General features: G+C 42.8%; 1 protein-coding gene across 3 annotated transcripts in view; it reads left to right on the top strand.

Annotated features, from left to right (window-relative positions):
- CUNH6orf132 (chromosome unknown C6orf132 homolog) overlaps nucleotides 1–15441 on the top strand; it is a 59354-nt gene extending 43913 nt beyond the window's left edge. Inside the window, exons 3-6 of one of the 3 annotated variants that reach the window (XR_016280411.1) lie at nucleotides 2017–2092; nucleotides 7442–10259; nucleotides 11403–11987; nucleotides 15219–15441. Coding sequence is in view for 2 of the 3 variants with exons in the window: in XM_089514418.1 (XP_089370544.1) it covers nucleotides 2017–2092; nucleotides 7442–10259; nucleotides 11403–11508 (3000 nt within the window). In the remaining variant the exon portion in view is untranslated. Of the gene's footprint in view, nucleotides 1–2016; nucleotides 2093–7441; nucleotides 10260–11402; nucleotides 15085–15218 lie in introns of those variants that run through there. The other 2 variants (XM_089514419.1, XM_089514418.1) reach the window with 2 other exon arrangements.
- Nucleotides 15442–22953: the final 7512 nt, after the last annotated feature.

Genomic DNA, 22953 nt, shown 5'->3' with positions numbered 1-22953 from the left:
AATCCCTAACCATTGACCATGAAAGTATAAGACCAACAATATCTTGGCACTCATGTCTGAGAACTATTGATCTAAGTAATCTGTATAGTATCCAAACTGTAGAATAAATTCACTTTGTCATAATCATATCTACTGTATTTATAAAAGCTATACTGGATGCTGTCATATGTTTAGTGGTGGAATATAGCACAATACGTGGTTTAAGGGTGTGAAAGGATGGCTACGACGTGGATCTACTCAGCTTGGGTGAGGCAGACACTCAATGCTGCTAGGTTAACCACTATCATGGGAGCAGGAAGAATGACTTTGACTCCTGACTATGACCTCACTATAATTTATGTGCATTAACATAGTGCATTCAGAGGGGTGCATGAACATTGAAATATCTTTTTGTGGAATGAGCTCAAGAGTGAATCATTAGTGGAGGAGCATGATAAACTCTGCTTTAAGGCTGGATTGTGGCAGAAGCCCTTAAGAAGTGCAAGAAGAATCATACTGGGATTAGCCCAAAGGCCTGTTTAGTTGGGTGTTCTTGTATGATAGCCAGCTGGCTACCTAGGAGAAGCCCATAAGCAGGAAGTGACTGTAATAGGCTCCTCCTGTTACTGTTCTTCAATAACTAGTATGTTGAAGCACATTTCCTCTGATATAGAGTTAATTCATCACCATCATTACTAGTAGCAAAATCATCTTCACATTGAACGGGCATTAAGTGAACTGGGGGGAGTAAAGAGGAAGCCATCCAAAGTAACTCTGATTTGCCTTAACATTTTCACAAGCATAAAACCCAGGTAATAGCCATGAAATAGTACACAGGGTTACTCACAGATCTGGAAGGGACCCATAAAATCATCTAGTAAAAGCCCCTACCAATACTGGGTACCCACCTCTACTGCATAGCTAGGTGATGTCTATCGAGTCTCTTTTTAAGAGGATCTACTGTAGGAAGCCACCACCTTACTGGGCAGCCTGCTGTTGAATATTTCACACCTTGAGAAAGAATTTAGCTGAAGTCTCATGTCTAATTTGAACCCATTGCTTTGAGGCTTGCCCTCTGGAGCAAGAGAAAACACATTTTCACAATGCAGCTGTTCATATATTTCAAGATGGCTATCAGTCATATTGCTTCTTAATTCTCTTCTCCTAGTTAAAATTGTTAAATTCCTCCAAGCCTTCCTCATATTATTATAATAGTAATGCTTTTACTTGTATTATTTGTATGAGCTTTATTCATGTTATAAACTTTGTCAATTCTTAGAGGAAGTGGTAGTCCTTAGAAGAGCTCTCTTTGTGCCTTGTAAAAAAGGCATATGCAGGTAGCAAACATTAGCTTGATTCTTGGCTGTTCCTCCTACCTTCAGTTAGACTTGTCAAATCAATTCTTGAATTATGAAACAACATGTAGGTAAATCCATTGATTCAGTTAGTCTACTCTAGTTTGGAATAACAATAATTAAAATCTATTCTAGTGGGGATTCAGGACTTTGTCTGTAGTCCTTATTGTTGAAATCATCAATGAATGATAGATCATCCCAGGACATAATGCACATCATTCCCTTGATTATAATATATGCTTCTTCCTATGGATAATGCATGCTTTTCCAGAAACCAAGATTTAAAGGAAGTCAGGTGGAGTATCTTAACAGAATGATGGACAGATGTAAGTAAGCAGCTTCATACTCTTGTCCTATTTCTGTATGGAGAACTTGGAAAAGTTACCGTTTTCAGCAACAACTGTTAGAGTTATAGAGAGTTGAACTCCAGGAATTTTACTAGAATAAGTAACATTTCCAAGAGCTGTTTGTCTTCATGTTACCAAACATTGGGGGAATTCTTCCACTGGAACATGTTTCTTAGAGTAATGAGTAATTTTTTAAAAAAATGCATTATTTTCCTTGTTGTAAAGAATACTTTCTTTGGAACAGAAAACGGATATTTGTCACAAGTTTAATCTTTGAATATTTCTGATTGCTAACTAGTTTATGGCTGCAAAGTCTATTTTTTAAACCTTTCCAGAATGCTCAAGAGGCACATGGCGTGGCTGTACCAACGCCATCAGTACCAGAAGGCTTTGAAGAGAAATCACCTCCGGGTAAGATGAAAGTTTTCCATAGAGCTAATCTCCTTTGCATATGTGCAATGTTCAGTACAGCTTATTATTACTTAAATCCCAAATCTTTGTATTGGGAAGTTAATCATGACATCCTTGCAATGCCAGTACAATGACAAATGTTGTGGTTCAGATTAATGTTAATTTATGATCTTTTACTTTTCATTAAAGAATGACCAAGTCTTATGATTAAGCAGTTAGGCAGCAAGTCCTGAGCCAGTAATAATACATTGACTGTGTAATCAGTCAAGTTATTAAACCTGTATTCAACGAAGTATATCATCCACCTAAAACAAACAAACTGAAAAACAACAACAGTTAGAACACCTCATGGTCAATCAGTGATGCTCTTGGGTCAAGACTGTAGCATAAAAGTCCAGAGCCACTCTCCACAGATCAAACAGTCTCTCAATGTGGTTAAAAACACATGGTTAAAACCAGTAAAAAAAATGTAAAAACCATTTACAGCACACAGTTCAACACAGGTAAAATTCATCCACCAAACAACTGCCTAAATAAAAATGCTTTCAGCTGCTGGTGAAAAGAGCAGGGAAGGGACTGACCTGACTTCTCGTGGAAGGGAGTTCCACAGTCTGGGAGCAGCCATGGAGAGGGCTCCCTCCCAAATCCTCACCAACCACACTTGTAAAAGTGGTGGGACTGAAAGAAAGCCATTCCCTGCTGATCTTAGAATTCACGCTGGCTTGTATAGGGAAACACGGTCCTACGGATAATCTGGATAGGGCAGCAGTTCATCAAGTGCTGGACATAACCACCCAAATGTTATACCGAGAACAAGGCAAATAGCACAAGAATCCAAGGGTGTGTGTGTGTGTGGGGGGGGGAACCTTTAAAAGGCAGATGGGGAAATGACCCATGGCCTTAGATATCATTATACAGTACTAAGGCACAGAGTGTGGAAAATAGAATGAATTTGAACTTTTAGCACAGCAAAGCAAATATATAATAGGCATCACTGAAATCTGGTGGGATGAGTCTTATGATTGGGATGTAGTAATAGAGGGGTACAGGGGATTGGAATGTCGCTTGGTTGATGAACGGAATGCTGCGGTTATAGCGTATCTGATTTTAGTAAGGACTTTGACAAAGTCCTCGTTGATGCCCTTGTGAAAAAGCTAGTAAAATTTGGGTTAGACAATGTGACTATTAGGTGGATTTGGACTTGGTTGCCAGATCAAACCCAAAGGGTACAATGGCTCCTTCCTTGTCCTGGAGAGAAGAGACTAGTGGGGTGTCACAGGGTCAGACCAAGTCATAGATGATGACAAAGCTATCAATGGCTCCTGATGATACTGGTTATATATTACTTGTGATGCTAGAAACGGCATTCCTCTCTACCAGTTATTGGATGACACAAATTTAAATATGCTATCTGCTTATGGGCCTCTCATAGACCTTTGGGTATCCACTGTACAAATAAAATACGAGACTAGGTAGGATTTTGGTCTTATTGATTGCAAGTCATTTTATGTTCTTTGTTTTGAATACCTGCATCTCAACTGTTGGGCCTCTTCACCAGTCTACTGCACTATACTGTATGCACTAGATAGTGGCAGCTACAAGCCCATTAGATTACATTTTTGTGGATATCCATTCATTGACAAATGAATACTCCATTATGATACTCCATTATGATTAGCTCTGTTCATAGCCCTCTAGGGCTGCTATAGTGCATGGAGGAACAAAAGGTCTCCAGATTTCTTATGTTATATACCAAGACAGCCTTTCATGAGCCAGAAAAGTCCTGCCTTAAGAACAGTTCAATGCACTTTATCTTGTTTCCATATCAAATTATAAGGATTTTCATTACATTGAGGATTTACAGTGGAAAGGCTGTTTAAGTAGTCCTTACCCTCTGCCACCTATCAGATGTGTTGGGCTACAAATCTCAAGACTACATGGCCTGTTCTCTGGGAATTTTGGGAGCTGTTGTCAAACATACATCTAGTAGAGCCAGCATAGTATATTGATCTGAATCTTGGATTAGGATTCTGGGAGACCAAGGTTCAAGCCCCCACTTACCCATGAAAACCAAAGGCACAGTCCCTCACCCTCAGAGAAAGGCAATGGGAACCCCTCTCTGAATTTTTTTTTTTTTTTTTTGCCAAGAAACCCCTGTGATAAATTCCGAAGATAAATGCTGCAAGGCAGGCAGGATATACATCCAAAGAATAAATAAATAAATAGGTTCATATTGAGGTTGCCCTAAGTCAGAAAATACTTGAAAGCATACTACCACCACCCATCTAGAAAGCAGAGGGTTGTAACCAACCTATTTGGTTCTGAAGCCAGCAAAGCAATAATGAACATTTGAAATGTGGCACCAGATTACTTTTCAGCATTACAGTATCTAATGATCTCATTTGTTCATGTGTTTTAAGAAGAGGTACTTTGTTTTTATTTTTAAATGTTCAATTTTTAATCATTTTCTTCTCTATCTATCTATTCAATCTTTTTACTTTTCTGGCTGTCCTATAGATGTGATTTCTTTTTAAAAAAAAAACAACAACTACTGTACAATGAACTCACAACACTGAGTGCTGCCAAGGGAAAGGCTTAGCACGGAGATAAGGGGGAGTTGAATCAACCAGCCTCTTCAAATGACATATTCAACTACTTTTTGCAGTCAGAGATCCATGGCAATTATCAATTTTTTTAAAATTAAGTTACTTCCCTGTTAATGAATAAAGTATTGTTTGCTACAGACCCCCCTTCCCCCAATAGGGAAGCTGGAAAGCAATTTGATTTTGTTTGTCTTGCTTGTTTGATAGTGACCCTTGATAGGTTGCCAGCCTTCCAGACTCCAGCTTCTGTTCCCTCAACAAGAGGAACATTTCCTGAACACCAGGCTAGGTGGGGTAGTATATGTGATTTCACTTACTAGCTGCTTGAAATATCCACTGAATTCTTCATAGAGATTTGTCAATTCCAGAAAGGCGAGACCACCATCAGGCTCAGGTGTATATGAGTGGCCACTGAATTTATAAGATGTGGTGGGCTAGGGATAATTTAAAGCAGTGCTACTCAGTAAAGTTGTGGTCCATGGATTGTGCCAATCCACAAACCATCAGCTGCTGTTTCTTGGAAAGTTCGCCGGAAACAAAGAAAATAGTTGCAGCTAATGGGCAAAAATATGATACCAGTCCCTGGTACGCTAGCAGAAAATATAACTGTTGGTCTCTCACAATGGATAGTTTAGGAAACACTGATTTAAAGTGCAGCATGAGCATATAGGAGGGAGACTGGACCCTTCCCACACCATCCAAAAGCTTTGCTCCAGCTGTTCTCCTCACTATAAAGCATCATAGCTGAAAGTAACACAACAGAAAACTGATGGGAAGAAGCGGTTTGGGGAGATTAGTATTGGCAAGAGAAAGATACATTCTCCAGAGGATTCCCATTCACTCCTCCTGTGCTTTAAAGTCAACTCTCTGACAGATGTGTGCTCTATAGGAATTCTGCCCAACTTGAGTTGCACAGATGTTGTAACATCTGTTTGCCTGGTAGAATTAAATGTGAACAGTGTGAGATGTATGTTTGCAATTCATATGCAGGTTTGTAAAAATGCAAATAGAAGCAATCACAGTGGAGTGGGCTGATATTTATCAGGATTGAGGTGAGAGGGAGAGAGTTAAACCTTTTTCTCTCCTGCTGAAGTTCTGAGAAAAATGTCTTCTCTGAATTTGCTTTAGTCCCAATGACTGATGCTCAATAAGATAGAAGGCAATAGGAAACAAGGACGACTGCATTACAGGTGGATAGGCAGATAGCTAGAAGGAAACCATGGCTGGCCTGGGTTTGCAAGATCTGAGGAGGGTTGTTAATAACAGTGTGATGTGAAGGTCCCTCATTTATTGGGCTGCTATAACTCAAAAGTCAATTGGACAGCATTTAATAAGAATCCAGTGGATAATTATTGCTTCCTCCCTCTCTAGTGGATTCAATTTGCATTTTTAAAACTACATGTTAAATGGAAATATGCATCCAAAACATGTCATGTCACCATGTGTTGAGGCCTACACACTGCAGGCACAGTAGGCAGCTTCCCTAGACTTGGGGAATGCACACTCCACTGGATTTCTTGTGCCTGTTAAAATGTGACCACCCAGTAATTCTGCTGGGAAGCATGATACATAGCAGGGAGTGGACAGTATTTCCCAGAAAAATTGTTGGAATCTGAGTGATGGCAGTAACACTGTCAACAAAAATAATAATTGTAAGCCGCCCTGAGAGCCATTAGGGCGGAATATAAATACCTAAATAAATAAATAAATAAACAGCAGTGACCTGAGGGCACTTGCAAAAATAGCTAGGAATATTTGTGGATATGGTCTCTGTGTTGCCCACTCTAGGGGAGGTGAAGAAATGGGGCATATTATCTAATAATCAGTTTGGAAAGGTTCTCTTTGGACTACAGTTCCCCCTCAGAATTCACTAGCCAACACTGCCAGTTCTCATGCTGGCTGGGGGCTTCTACTAAGTCGTGGGCCAAACAGCAATTTATAAGCATTTCCAATAATCCACAGGCAGGAAGACCCACTGACTCTATGAATATACCCTCTTCATATCCACGGGAGACTTTAATGCACTTGTGAGAAGACAGATGGATTTCTGGAATGAGATAAAGAAATTCTGTGTATGGTGCTTTAACACTGCCATAATTGCCATGGCTTCATCCTGTGAAATTCAAGGATTTGTACTTTGATGAGGTGCTTACAATTCTCAGCCAGAAAGTAATAATGGTGTAGTTCAAGGGATGGCACTAGTATTCCAAATCATTAATCCCAGGATTTCATAGGAAAGAGTCATAGCAGTTAGTGTGGGATGAAACTTCTATAGTGGGCCTTTGATATTTACCCCCTGTGGATACCAAAATTCATGCGGGCTCATCCCATTAGATACAATGGCATAATCAAATGGTATCCCTTATATAAAGTGGTGAAAATCAAGATTTGTTTTTTGGGATTTCTATATTTTAAAAATATTTTCAAGCTGTGGGTGCTTGAATCCGTGGATAAAAAAATCCACGGATAAGGAGGGCTGACTGTATAACTGTGCAGTGTGAATACATCAAAGGTTTGCTTCTGCTGTCATTTATTTATTTCACAATCCAAAAGAACATCTAAAAACCAAAGAAAGCTATATATTAAGAAAAATGTGCATCAATTTCCTTTAATTGTTACCAAAATTTTAGTTCCTATTGTATTTTCTAGGAAAAAGACAGACAGACATACTTTGATGAAGCCAAAATATTCAACTATACTAATGTTAAATACAGGGATTTAATCCTATGTGCTGTTTTCTCTCTAGGACCTGGTTCTCAAATTAATGGCACTTACAGAAAGTACAATTCAGTGCTTGACCTGAGACCCAAACCATTTGAAAATTACTTGGATGATGACTACATTCCACCACCACCATCAGTTCCTCCTCCACCACCACCTTCAGTTTATCTCCCTGTAGCTCAACCTTCCATACAAGTTGCAGCTCCACCTTCTTTGGATGTACCACCTCCACCTTCTGTGGCAGCTCCACCCCCACCCCCACCATCTATGCCTCCTCCACCACCACCTTCAATGCCAGCTCAGTCTCCTTCATCTCTGGCTCCACCTTCATATCCATATTCCAATCTGTCTTCTCCCAGTACTCCGTCCCCACCAGACTTTATTCCTCCTACTCCTCCTCTGGCTTTTGTTGATGGTGCAGCCCCTCCACATTCACCACCACTTCACACTCCACCCTTCTCAAATGGTGTGTCCAAATGGAAATCTGAGACTGTTTTAAATATCAGGGAGCTAGATACCATCCCCCACAATCTGAACCTCAATACGCCTTCAACTCCTACCCAAAAGGAATCACAGCTGTCACAATCCAGCCCAGACCCTCATCTCACTTTCCCTCGGTCATTAAAAATACCTCCCCCTACTCCTGTGAGAACATCGTCTATTCCCCCAGGAGAAAAAGAAACCAACTCCAAAGATGAACTGCTCCCTAAAATGGTTCCTCACAGCCGACCTGCCCTGCCACCAAATTTTACTGTACGGCCTGCAGCTGCAGTTCACTCAGAGGGAGAGGCTAAGGCAAAAACTACTTTGGAAAAGCCCTCCATATTAATCACAGAATCTGGAAATCCAAAGATACCATCAGATTCTAATGGCTCTTCTACTACTCCACATGCATCCTCTGATGATGATCATGATGATGACTGGAAGGAGCGTACCAGTTTGGACAAACTGAAGCATGAACTGTCTGCCCTGCTGTCCTCTTCATGCAGAAAAGAGGACCGACAGCAAGACAGAACTGTTTCTTCCAAGCCTAAAACCAGCATTACAGATAGCAACCAGGTTATTACAGATGGATTAAAACAAGCTAAGCCTGCCACAAGTGGCCCACAGTCACCACAAGCAATAGAAAGTGAGAGGAGGGAAAAGACACCAGCTAATACACCTTCTCCAAGAAAAGCTTTTATCGGTGATGCCATTTCAACTTCAGACACTCAGTCTGCCTCCATGCAAGCAAATTGTGTTATAACATACAAAGATGAGTTGGAAGCCTTGTTGTCTCCAACCAAGAATGGAGGCCCACCCTTGGCTCTTACAAACCTGAGACATAATCCAGAAACAAAAAAACAAGTTACTCTTCAGTTTGGTGGTAGTCAGATCAATAGTGGAGAGACCAGGCTTCCAATACATCAGAACAGCCCAGCATCAGGAGTGGCAGAGAAAGACTCTAAGGCTCCTAGCACTTCTTCTGGTTACTCACCAACTGACAACACTCAAAAACCTCCAGTCTCCCCTCTGAAACCAAAGAATGGACTCTCAGTTCCAGCTGCACCTTCATCAGCCTCTTCTGGCGTCCCCTCACCCATACGAACGGCATCTCCCACTGTGGATTTCTCCCTCCTGCAGTACAAATTGCATAGGACAAAGTTTGGGTCTGTTGACAGCCTGGCCTCTGCCACTTCTTCCCAAACTACAGAAGATGGCCCAGCAAACCTAAGGGACTTTGCAGAGCCTAGGTCCCCAATCACATCTACTCTTTCTAGGAATGCTGATAAAGCAGATAGTGAGGTTTTGATTCATCCTGTTACAGGAGAGAAAGTAGACAGAGGCTCCCCAATGGCTCTTCTCTTGGCTGCACAGCAACGGGCCCAGAGAGGCAGACGTTCTGCTGTTGCTTCCCGGCAGAATAGTTATCTATCTGAGAAGCCTCTGCTCAAGTTATCAGAAAAGCTACACAATAGCAGTCAATCAGACTGCTCATCCACCATTTACTACAGTGATGCCAAGCCCAACTCCATCACAGTTGTACCAAAGTCCTTGCAAAAGGAATCCCTGGAAGTCTCAGAAAATAAGTCTCAGAATATCACTTCATCAAATGCATATCGTTCTTCTAGTTTAGTTCAAAGTCTGCTGGGATCCAGTAACTTGAAACAGGAAGACCCTCATAGTGTGCCAGGAGGAACAACTGCATACCCTCACACTACACCTCCAAATCACACACTGAGCAGTAATGAGGATGTGGAAGAAGAGTTTGATTATGAGATCATTCCCCCTCCACCAGAGTTCAGCAATGATGCCAGTGCAGCTCCAGATGTCTCTTCAAATGGGGAAGAAAATCACAAAGACAGCAACATCCCAAGTGACTTTCAGACCTCAGATAAGAGACTTAACTGCAGTCACTCAAGCTATGACTATGGCAACAATTATTCACTAACATCCAAACCAACCTTGGAAAACAACATGAGACCCAGTGGATACAGCCACCATTATCCAGGTGGGAGCTACTCCTCTAGTTATCTCAGTTCCTATTCCAACAATCGGCCTCTGATTAAAAAGCGTCTTTATGTGTCAGAGACAGACAGGTCATATGGCAGGGCAGCCATGTCTACTCGCAGTATGAGCACACCCACTACCTATGGCCACAATACATTGGCATACAATTCACAGGCTGTTGAAGGGATGCACCGGGTCAATTCTACTCACAGGAACGTAACCACCAGCATGCAAGGAAGAAGGGTGTCGCTGGAATTACCTGGGAAAATATTGACTTATAATAATGCCTCCAGTGATGCCAGGTATAAAAGCCAGAGTGGAGAGTATACAACCAATGCAGCGGGTGCCAGAAGGTATGTTTCACTTGCCCTAATTACAAGTTATGGTGCGAGCTAGGGGCTGCAAGAAAAGATTTTTAGTTAGATACAAGCATGCAGGCAGCATCTGGTGGGGGGATTACAGTTTCCACAGCCTTGTACCAGAGTTCATAACAGGGGATTAATGAATTTAAATTCTATGATTTTTTTTTTCTGGGGAAGGATCCTATAGATTTCACCAAAATTTCAAAGGGGCCCATGATCCAAACGAGCTTAAGAATCACTGGTCTACTAGATGGAAGTTTTTTTTCTCCCTCCCAACAATAGTAGGAAAATCCTAGCTAGCTACTTTTATCAAAGCATGCTTTTTAGCATGCTTTTTTATATCTCATATCTTGTTGTTGTCCCTAGTACACTAACTAGAGACCAAATCCACAGTCCTAGATACGAATGCCAAGTCAATAAAAGTTGCACATACAACTATTTTCCATTTACAAAGCAGCCAGTTGACTGACTGAATTGAAAATATTCAAAATACCTTGAACTAGGTGTTTGCTTCTCCCTCATCAGTTCATAATCAAGAAAAGAAAAATTACCAAAATCTCATCTGGACAAAAGTACTACCATTACTGGATGGGGTACTGTTCACATTTCAAAATATATTTGCATTGTAAATCTTACATACCTCAGCTAACTAGGGCATACAGTACTTCCAAGTAAGCAAGATTTATATATATATATATATATATATATATATATATTGAGATGCTCCAGGCAGCTATGTTATCTACCATTTATGATAGTATTTCAGTAGTGTTTCAGATTACCCAGAGAAGCAAGGATCTGTTCTGTCTGGAGAGTGGTCAAAAAAAGAGGGAAGAAAAAAAAGGGAAAAAAAGATTTTGTTTGTACTGTATACCTGGAGTTTGTGCTTACATTAACCTAAGGACATCTCATCACCAAAATCCCAGTTTACTCAAGAGTTAACAAAAAACAAACAAACATATATTGTGATGCTGCAAAATATTATCTTGGAATGAAAGCTGACCATCAGTTTTTCTTATATAATTTCCCTACCTGGTTGTCATACATTGTTTCAGAGGATCTTGTATAATGAATTGTATGATTAAGGACTTCCGTATTGCTTGTTGGTATTTTTACTTTCCTCCTCTCCTTCAGGCCTTCCCATGGAAGTCTTCAGTATGATACAACTGCAAATACATTCACTGTCAGACCTGGGACAAGACAACCCATTTCTTATTCATACCAAGGAGGTCTTCGTTGAGACATGCATGTCAAGAAGAACTTGCCACACAACTCTGGCCAAATCTGATGCTACACATCATAACCTCATCCTCTCCACTTTGTTATGGGCTTGCTTTCATAGTTCTTTAGGGCCTGGAAGTAGTCCTGTTTCCTTCTTGTAAACAGACTGGTTGTAAGTTATTGTCAACAAGGGCAAGAATCAGTCTAGAAAACATATCCTACTACTTAGGGCTTCTGTGCAGTACAGTAACAGAGTAAACTTTGTGTGATACAGCAACATTTCTTAACTTAAAGCATATGTGTAATTCTATAGACTTCCTTTTGTCTAGGGTGAGCTTGGCCAGTAGGTAACAACCTAGAGCCTCTACTTATGGGGAAAACTCTACTTTTTACAACACCTTCAAGAACATGCAACCAAACAGCAAACAGTACTGAAGAAAGGTTTAACATTCTTGTCCTACAGAGGGACAAGAAACAGCTAAGGAGTCACAGAAAAAGGTAAGCAAAGGCCCCAGGTTTTCAAGAAAGGCTGTTAAATAGCAACTAACCCCAGCCAACTGAGGCCTAGAGCTGAAAGAAGTGGGTTGTGCTGAGAAGAAAATAGTATAGTTGTGGGAGAGGGGAAGAGAGGTTCACAAGGGAGAAAGCACAAGTGAGGCAAAATGCATAAGAGGGACTAGGGCAACCTTCTCCCACCTGAAATCCTCCAGGGTGTGTCATCTCTAGCCACTATTGCAATGGCTATGTTGGCTGGTGATGATGAACTGCTTTCTAACACACCTTGAGGACATCAGGCTGGGGGACATTGGACTAGATAAGAGATGAGAATGAAACTTCCCAACCATGTTAAATAGCCATACAACAACCAGTTTGCTTGGCTTATTGCTGTTACAATAACCTGTAACACTCGATTGTGTAATTTGATATGAGCAAGAGATTTTGAGTAAGAAACTGCACAGAGAAATACATTTAAAGGTTCCATATGTTTGTTAAGTTGCAACTTGTACATTCCATTTAAAATAGGGGCAAGGGACCTTTTTTTGGACTGGATGCCAAATTTCAATTTAGAAAGGGTCTCCTGGACTGCATTTCAGTTGTGGGCAAATCTATAGTATAGAAAAGGGTCAAAGCAATCAATTTGGATGATTTCCAACCAAGATACAGCCAAATTCTATACATGTCTAATGCTCCTCCTACTATTTATTGGACAGGATGAAAAGCTCAGTGGCCATACTATCCCTGAACGTTTAAAAATTTGGGATAAATCTTCTGGTTCCAATGTGACCCTTGGATAAAATGCTAGTACTGTACCTTTCCAAGCAGCTAGCTAACACATTGGTTTGGGGATTTTGATTTTTTTGCATGGTGGTGAGGGCACTTTTACAGAATAGGTGCTGGCACCTATACACATTATGAAGATATATTTCAGTTTGCAATTAAAACAGAGGAAATGCAGGTTGAAAGCTCATCTTTGAAAACCACACTCTAATACTAGCTAGCCAGGTTTCTCCGGGTGTAAATATTACTCAGTAAGATTCACTTTAAATAGGTGAATGAGTGTATGATTACAGCAGTGTTTCCAAAAATTTAACCCTCCAGGTATTTTGGACTTCAGCTCCCAGAAATCCTAGCCAGTTTAGCCAACAATCAGGAGTGCAGGGGGGTGAAGTCCAAAATATCTGGAGGATGAAAATTTGGGAACCACTGGATCAAAGCATCTTAATGCAACTTGGTTTGTATTCTCAAATGGGACTTACCCATTACATAATTGCTGGTTATTTATGTTGGTCTATTTGTCTCTTACAATTTTTTTTGACATCAATAATAATTCTAAACCTCTTATTCATAAGCTAATTCCACAGTCTATGCATGCAGCTCTGGCTTTTAGGATTGCACTCGCAAGCTATTTTCCTGCAGGAATAACATATTTTCATATTTTCTCTCTAATGTTGCTGTAATTTAGCAAGTACAAATATAAAATCTTGCTGATTTGGCCTGGCAGCAGATTTTTTCATATAAAGGCATCTCTCAATATTATGCCATTTCAGTTCAAATCAGATCTATTTATTTAGGTGATCAGATCTCAGTCTGTTAGGGTTGCTTGCTTCCTCAAAAAGAGCTCCTGTGTAAAATAAAGTTATGGTAGCTGCTTCTCCTTTCAAGATGAGGAGAGAGCCCTCTATTCTGCTGTATTTAGTCATCTGACTTTAAATTGCATTGCATTGTTCCCTATGCTTAATTTGTACATAAATGCCTAGGCTGTGATACTAATATAAGTTAACTAAAGATGTTCACAGAAAGAAACTATTCCATCTTCTCCTCACCCCGTAGTCTCCTGCATCCCCAGGACAAGGAAGTTGTCCTAAACAATGTGGAATGGGCTCCCAGAGGACTCTAAATTTTCTTTCCATGTTTGCTTATAACCAATGACAACTGTTGGCTTCTAGGGTGGGTGGTGGAGGTAGTACTGAATCCACTCTAGATTTTTGTGCAAATATTATGGAAGCTATCCAAGACACTGAAGTTGTCTTGAGGACTGATGCCCCACTGGCATGGAAGCCCACATCGGCTTCTGCTTATTATTAAACTCATCCATCAAGTTGTTCTGATCAGAAACTGCAGAGACATGGTTCTACTATTCACATAAATGTGTTCCAGACACAGTAAAACACACATACAGTATATGTGTAGGGCAAATGTGAAGTGAAATAATCTCAGTGCCTAAGGGGCTATACAGACAGGTGATTAAAAGCCGCCCGTTTTTGCCCCTGGTTGGTTCCGTGGCAGCCACACAATGTGGAACTGACACGCTCCCTAAAAAAGAAGCCGCTCTAGGCAGTTTCTTTTTAGGGTTGTCATTATGGAGCTCGCACGCCATGATGATGTCCTTTTGGGAAAGCATTGTTTGGGCACTCTGATGCACGTGCGTCATCATGACGCACCCCATGTAAACAGGGGCACACCATGATGGCGCACGGGTGCCGATAGTAGGGCTGGGCACATGTGGATGCCCAGCCCTATCTATTCCTAATTTTGGGCCCAGGCCAACACAAAGCGTCCATCTGTACCAGTCCTTAGACTTACAAATGAAGGGGTGTCTCTCTCATCCTGGGGGTGCTGCTGTGATTTCTAGTGTGTTTTCTCAGGCTGCATCTGTACTGCACATATCATCTAGTCTGATAATTTAACAGCCAGGGCTCTCTGCCAGAGAAGGCTAAACGTCTTCTATTCCCAGAATTTCATAGCATTAAACCATGGCAGTTAAAGTGGTTTCAAACTGGATTATTTGTGCAGTGCAGATGCATCTATTCTTTGCTTGTATTAGTGGCCCTCTCTCAACTGCAGTTTCCAAATAAACAATGTTCTTGATTAACAGAAGCTGAAATGAGATATGGAAATAGCTTGGGATAAGCAAGGGAGCTTGTACTCTCAGTATATATCACAGGTTGTTAAACTTAATTCAGGTTGCCAATATTAGTAAATGTTCACAGAGACAAACACATGTAATATTTACATTATAAGGAGATAAAAACTGTAAAATAAATGTAAAACATGAGAAAATGCAATGTACTATGGAGATATAAAGCACTTTGAAACAAGCAACTTGAATGTGTTTTTAAATTTTCTCAGCCTCATGCAGTACTTTCTATCTAGTTCACATAATGTGCACAGATATATAAACATGTGTTATGTAAATCTAACATAATCCTAATTTACCTTGGAATTTAGGGAGCCAATGTAGTGGTCTGGAAGTTGAATTAGGACTCTGGAGACCAGGTTCAAATCTCCACTCAGCCATGGAAACTCACTGGGTGACCACAGGCAAGTGACACTCTCTCAGCCTTAGAAGAAGGCACTGGCAATCTCCTCTGAACAAATTGTGCCAAGAAAACTCTAATAGGATCCCCCTAAGATGGAAGTGGCTTAAAGGCATAAAACAACAAAACTTGAAATTTACTGTATCTTAAAATTAAGAATGAACTAATCTATACTAAGTTTCAAACTGTTTATTTTGTACTTAGTGTGTGTACATCTAAAAGACAGTGTTTCTTTAACTCTTAACACATCAGCTTTTTCTCCCAGTGGAAATATTAGATATAATGCAATAAATTCTGAAGTGTTGTTCTACACTGAGAAAAATGAGAATCTGAAGATTGTGAGTGGCTACAGTCATAAAAGATGAGTTCTGAGTAAACAAGAAGAACATGCACAGAGATAATACATACTTAACTGGAATACTGACAGCCATAGAATCTGCACTGAGTGCATTGCTCCATAAACTTACACAATACCTCTGTAGTATTCCATGTGCTTTCCTTGTGAGAATGTGGGGACAGTACAGAATGAGCAACTATCCATAAAGAGCTTTGTCCAAAATGATCATGAGAGCTAAAACAAAACTAATATTCTGACACAAAAGATTTCAGCATTTGGGCATTTTCTGTTCAGAACAAGTTTACATTTGATAAATAATCAAAACTACATTTATTTATTTACTTATTTTGTTTATAGCCCACTTTTCTTGCAAGTAGGATGTAATATGGCTTTCAGGATCAAACCCTGGCTGCTGCACTAACCGATTAGTAAACATGAAATCCTATATACAGGTCTCCTGTATATGTATATTCAGGTCCGTGAATTCAATATATGTAAATTTGAGTACTGCTACAAATCAGCAGCATAGGTAACTGATGTAGTGGGAAAATATTTAATAATTATCGTTGTGCATAAATGAACATCACTACAAAAATCAGTCATTTACCACAAGTAAATTATTGAGAAATCTGTAGTTAAGTCTTCTGGCATGCAGTTTTTATCATATGCAGAACTCTACTCACAGAGGAAGCTCCTCTCATAGATGAATACATGTTATTTGTACTTGTAGTATCTACAGGACCACTGCACTAATTTCACATGCAAGCAAAGTCACGCTCAAAATTCCGTAGCAAACAATTCTGGATCAAATATTGATCAGAACAGTGACTGCAGTTAAGAAATAAGAGGAAGAATAGATTGGGAAGGGCAGCTATGGATAAGAACATGGGGGCCCGTTATAAACGGGCACCCTAGGACGGACTCAGTCCGTGCTAGGGTTAGAAAGGGGCGTCTCTTCCAGACGCCCCTAACCCTAGCACGGATTGAGTCTGTAACAAATGGCGGCGGCTGTTCTACACGGCCGCCGCCATCTTGACACATAACGGACGCTCTGCGTCTGCACGTCACGTCCCGGAAATGACGCTGTGAGTGCGCGACTAGCGCCTCGCGGTGTCTCTTCCGGGGAGCAAGAAGGAGCGTGATTTTCGCGCTCCTTCTTGGCAGTGTCTGGGAACCGCGCCGTTTGGTTGCTGCGGTTCCCAGACGCTGCAACTGGCGGCGGCGTGAGACGTCCCCTTCTGGGCCGTCTGTAACGCGCCAAAGTGCAAAAACATAACTCTGAACACTAAAGTGAGGATAGTCCAAAGCCATTGTATTCCTCATCACCATGTATGGATGTGAGAGCTGGAGAGTGAAAAAAGCCAACAGAAAGAAAATCAGCTCATTTGAGCTGTGGTGCTGGAGAAGTGCTGAAGATACTGTGGATGGTGAGGAAGACAAACAACTGGGTTCTAGAACAGATCAAGCCCAAAATATTCTTGGAAGCCAAGATTACTAAAGCGAGGTTGTCATTCTTTGGCCTCATCAAGAGGAAAAATGAATCATTAGAAAAGGCAATAATGCTTGGAAAAATGGAAGGAAGGAAGAAGAGAGGAAGACCACATGCCAGATGGTTACACTTGATCAGGGAGGACATGGATCTGGGCTTGCAGGACCTGAGCAGAGGGGTTGAGGACAGGGGGTCTTGAAGATGTCTTATCCATAGGATCACATGAGTCAAAGTCAACTCAAGGGCGGTTAACAACAAACATGTTATTTAGAACATCTTATGCCATGTTCTTTGCCTGAATATAAATATGTTTTGTTAAATAATCACAGGAATGTGGAGCTATTGGACATGAACTCATTACTTTTCTGCTCATGGCAAGTAACAGTTTGTCAATAGATTCCTTTAGTGCTATGGCAGAACAAGGAGATAGTATGTGATCTGAGGCTGGCCAATTGTGTTCAGTTTTAAACTAGAATCAGTTGCTTCTGCAGGAGTATTATTTCCTAGAATACTAGAAATTATTGCATGTTCAAATGTACAGGTGAAAGGGTACACAGGTACTATAAGGATATAGAGTTCTTACTTATGATTCTGATTGGGACAAGACACACATAGCTCCTGGACCCCTTTGTTGCTACATCTTCCTCTATTACACTTACCCATCCAAAGCACTTGAACCTCCAGGAACAGCAGTTCTTTAAAACAGAAGTGGACCTGTGGGGTGGAGCAGGCCATGGTCAGTCCCAAATGGTGGAATTGGCTGCTGGACTCCTAAAACTTGCCCACCCTGCTCTACACAAGAATGGTTCCTGCCCACATCATGGCAGGATGTTTTAGTACAACACTTGCCTGTGAGGAATCAGTGAATTTTAGTCCAAAACATCTAAAGCTTTTTCCAAACTGTGGACTAATCCATAAGATGTAGAGACAACCATTCAAATCTTGGTATCATACACGCAAAAGGGTTTAGGGTTTTATGGCCATTTTTTTGTCTTGCAGAAAAGTGATCCTTGTTAAAGCAGCTTCTGCCTCCCTCACTGTTGTATTTAATACCAATACCCAATGAGTCATCTTCACTAGAGATTCACACTTGATGGGGCAACATGGGCAGGTAAGCTTGTTCTGCTGCTTACAAGCATTCAGATTATAAATAGAACACAAGCCTTCAAAGCTGCCCATACAACTCCTTTCAGCAAGCCCTAACAGGACAGTCTTTTGAGATGGCAAATACTTCCATTAATCCTCCCAAAGACCCAAAAAAGAAAACTGTGAAACTTAAACACAAGCATGCATGATCTTGTATGACAACCATTTTAAGTAAAGAAGAAGAAGAAGAGAATATGCACCTTCAGCATTTTTACAATGGCAACAAAAACAAAATCCAAGGGAGACAGACAAAAGCCAGTTTGGGATGCATCTTTGGGAAATTCAACATTGAGCCCCACATTCAGCTCTTTTCTGCAGCTTTGGACAAGAACACTGCCAGACACTACACTCTTCCAGAAAGTTCAAAATCTCAGCTACATTGATTCTTCCTTCTCTTGGACACAGGGACAGAGCTCATTCTTCATCCTCATGTCTATGAAGAAGACACAGGGCTATTCTGTTTCCTTATTTCTGAGGGGTTAGCAAAGGCCAGGTAAGCCCAGTCCACCAAGCAGGGGTTACCAACTTTGTTATTCTTGGAGGCCATTATACAAAAAACATTGAAGTGCTACCCCTTTACACTCTAAGCTCTTGGAACCCATACAAACTTCATACAGAATTGCAACAGTCTTTTGGATGTCTTCAAACTATTCAAATACACCACTGCCATTCCCTTTTCAAACATCCACTTTCTCACAGTGGGGCCTGTTCTAAAGTACATAGGGTTGAATTACAGCCTTCACTAGCCAAGCCACATAACTTAACACTGATGCAATTTCCCATATGACACACTACAGGCTTGCAATGGTAATATTTAGGCCATTGAAGGGAGATAAACACCCCTTGCCAGCCAACAAGCACAACAACACAATGCATTACAAGTTGAAACATGTGCATGCCATCCACACTATATGGCACCCATACAGCTAAGTACATATCTCTGGATTTGTAGAATGGTTACTACTCAGTGTGAACTGCTAGGCTCAACTTTGGCAGCAGCCATACGTGATCTTCCAATTACCACACTTCACTCAAGGAGCTTAAGCACCTGCGATTCAAATGAAAAGATTGTGATCAAAAGGTATTTTCTATAGAAGGGTTGGTTTTTCCAGTGTAATTTTCTATAATTTCGGGAAAGCAGCAATTTCATTGCCCAATTACATTCTAACCAGTTGAATTAGGTGATACACTTCTATTAGCAGGCAGTCTTAATGTTGTTTAAAAAAAGGAACTTTAGCAGGAGCGGCCCCCCGAGAGACTCAGCTGTGCCACCGGAGCGGCGTTTCTGGAGGGGAGGGGCTGGTGGCAGCGGCCCCTCTAAAGCCGGCTCCCCGGCTCCGTGGAAGAAACGCCGCCCATGCCCCCTTTCCATCGGGCAGGAGCGGCCCCCCGAGAGACTCAGCTGTGCCGTCGGAGCGGCCTTTCTGGAGGGGAGGGGCTGGTGGCAGCGGCCCCTCTAAAGCCGGCTCCGTGGAAGAAACGCCGTCCACGCCCCCTTCTTTCATTGGGCTCTGTTTCTGGAAGGGAAGGGCACCGGACACTTGGGGGGAAAACGTGCATATTTGCACAGTCCCGGTGGGCAGAAGAGGGGGTTATGCGAGGTGGGTTCCTTGCTAGCATTGTAGCAACGGAGAGCTGCTTTGGAATTTCTCCAATGCTGCTTTGGTTGGTAAGGGAGGGAGAAGATTATGGATAAGGGGTATGCTATGGCTGGGGGGGAGGGTATATCTGGTGTGAGTGGAAGCCCTATTAGAGTAGTGTGGGGCAGGGGGAGGTATGGCGGTAGGAAGGTGGAGAAGCGTTACAGGGGAAGACGAGATCGATGTGTAATATCTATCTCGCCTTCCTTCCACCTTCCTAACCAAAGAGGCCTGAGGGTCAATCCAACCATACCACAAACCCTGTCTCTGCTCCTGTGCAATGCCAGGTCAGTGATGAATAAGTCCCACATCATATATGATCTTTTAGAGGACAAGAACTGCGACCTGGCTTGCATTACCGAGACCTGGCTTAGGCCTGGAGATGAAGCGGTGTGGGCACGGGCCCTTCCTGCTGGGTTGTCGGTTAAGGACCAGACCAGGTTAGGTGGGCGGGGGGTGGGGGGGAGTTGCTTTGATTTATAAGAACACTCTTCCTCTAACCAGGAACCATGTCCGGCAAACTTCTTTTATCGAGTGCATTTACCTTACCCTGAAGGCCAGAGACAGTCTAGGGATTCTGTTGGTCTACCGGCCACCCCGTGCACTAACGGACTCCCTGGCTGAGCTGACACACCTGGTCTCGGAGCTGGTGTTGGAGTCCCCCAGGCTTCTTGTCCTGGGGGACCTCAACATCCCCTTCGTGGCCAGTCAAAATCCATCCGGTGCGGCTCGGGAGTTCATGGATTCCATGACTGCCATGGGCCTGTCTCAACTGGTCTTGGGACCGACGCATCCTGCGGGTAATACACTCGATATGGTTTTTTGCACGGACATGGAAAGTCCGTGGGCGGAAGTAACTAATATTTCCGCCCTGTCATGGACGGTCCATTTCCTGGTGGAGGCAAAAATCAAGGCTTCTACCCAGTTCCCTCCCGGGGGTGGTGGACCTATTAGAATGGTCCACCCTCGAAGGCTGATGGAACCCAAAAGGTTCCAAGAAGCCCTAGAGGGGTATATGGTTGGATGTGACGGCGATTCTGTTGATGCCGACTACCATCTGGGACACTGATCTCTCCAGGGCTATACACAGTATCGCTCCCAAGCGTCCTCTCAGGCCTGCTTCCAAAAAACAGCCCTGGTATACGGAAGATCTCCGGGCAAGGAAGCGGGTCCTGCGATGACTAAAGCGCAAATGGCGAAGCCATCATCTTAACCGACAAGGCTCTCCTGGCCTCTCTTTTAGATGACTATGGAGAGGCGATAGACGCAGCAAAGAATTCGTTCTATGCTGCGCGTATCGCGTCCGCGGAGTCGCGTCCAGCAGAGCTGTTCAGAGTAGTGAGGGAGCTCACGCAGCCTTCCCCCTCTCTGAACCCTATTTTGGAACCATCCAAGGCCTGCTGTGACCAATTCAACAACTTCTTCGTGGACAAAACCTCTCGGATAAGGGCTGATCTCGACGCCATTATTGGGTCAGAATCCGGAGTAGAGGCCTCCAGAGCTTCCGTGGACTCTCTTGTACTGGATCAATTTGAGCCTGTAAGTACCGAGGATGTGGACAAGATCCTTAGAAGCGTTAGGAAGACAACATGCTCACTCGATCCCTGTCCCTCATGGCTAGCGGCTCAGGGGGGAGTAGGTGTAACGTCTTTGTTGCACCAGATTATTAATACATCATTCAGAGATGGGCAGTTTCCAACCAGCTTGAAATTGGCCACAGTAAAACCGCTGATTAAAAAGCCCTCCCTTGACCCCTTGTTGCATAGTAATTATCGGCCTGTTTCGCTATTGCCATTTTTAGGGAAGGTGATCGAGAAAGCGGTTGCACTCCAGCTTCAATCGATCTTGGATGATACGGATTATCTAGACCCATTTCAAACTGGGTTCCGGGCGGGCTATGGAGTTGAGACTGCCATGGTCGCCCTGGTCGATGATCTCCGTCTGGGCATAGACAGGGGTAGCGTGTCCCTGTTGGTGCTCTTGGACATCTCAGCGGCTTTCGATACCATTGTCCATGGTATCCTTCTGGAGCGCCTGGGAGAGTTAGGAATCGGGGGCACTGCGCTCCAGTGGTTCCGATCCTACCTCTCAGGAAGGTTCCAGATGGTGCAGCTGGGAGACGTGTGCTCTGATAAGAGGGCACTTACATCTGGTGTCCCTCAAGGAGCCATTCTGTCTCCCATGCTATTTAACATTTACATGAAACCGCTGGGAGAGATCATCCGGAGGCACGGGGCGCGGTGTTATCAGTACGCTGATGACACCCAAATAGTCTTCTCTGTGTCTCCGACTGATGCAGTGACCAGGGATGGCATCTCTCCTCTAGATGCCTGTCTGGAGTCAGTAATGGGCTGGATGAGGGAAAACAGACTCAGGCTGAATCCAGAGAAAACGGAAGTACTTGTGATAGGTCCCCCAGGTCCAGGTTTGGAGGTTTGTCCACCTGTCCTTGACGGGGTCACGCTTCCCCTGAAGGACTCTGTTCGCAGTCTGGGGGTGCTCTTGGACTCATCACTCCACCTCACATCTCAGGTGGATGCAACGGTCAGGAGTACCTGTTATCAGCTTCGGTTGATACGCCAGCTGCGACCCTACCTGGGTCGGGGGGACCTTGAAACTGTAGTACATGCTCTGGTAACCTCTCGTTTGGATTTCTGCAACGCGCTCTACATGGGGCAACCCTTGTACCATACCCGGAAGCTTCAGTTGGTTCAGAACATGGCAGCAAGGCTGGTCACTGGATCTTCCAGGGCTAGCCACATAACACCGGTACTTGAAGATCTCCATTGGCTGCCTATTCGCTTCCGGGCGCAATACAAGGCGTTGGTTGTTACCTATAAAGCCCTAAATGTCTTGGGCCCAGGGTACTTAGAGGACCGCCTCTCTCCATATAATCCGCCCCGCACTCTCAGATCTGGGGATAAACATCTTTTAAAAGTTCCTGATGCGAGACGAGCTGTCACCACGCAAAGGGCCTTCTCAATAGCGGCCCCTAAGCTCTGGAACTTGATCCCCGACGAGCTCCGCTCGACCC

Source organism: Sceloporus occidentalis, unplaced genomic scaffold (genome assembly GCF_023333645.1).
Source record: "Sceloporus occidentalis isolate IW3139 unplaced genomic scaffold, rSceOcc1.0.p SCAF_3, whole genome shotgun sequence".
In the NCBI taxonomy this organism is placed as follows: Eukaryota; Metazoa; Chordata; class Lepidosauria; order Squamata; family Phrynosomatidae; genus Sceloporus; species Sceloporus occidentalis.
Note: the sequence above shows the minus strand (reverse complement) of the source record. Positions and strands in the feature narration are given on the sequence as shown.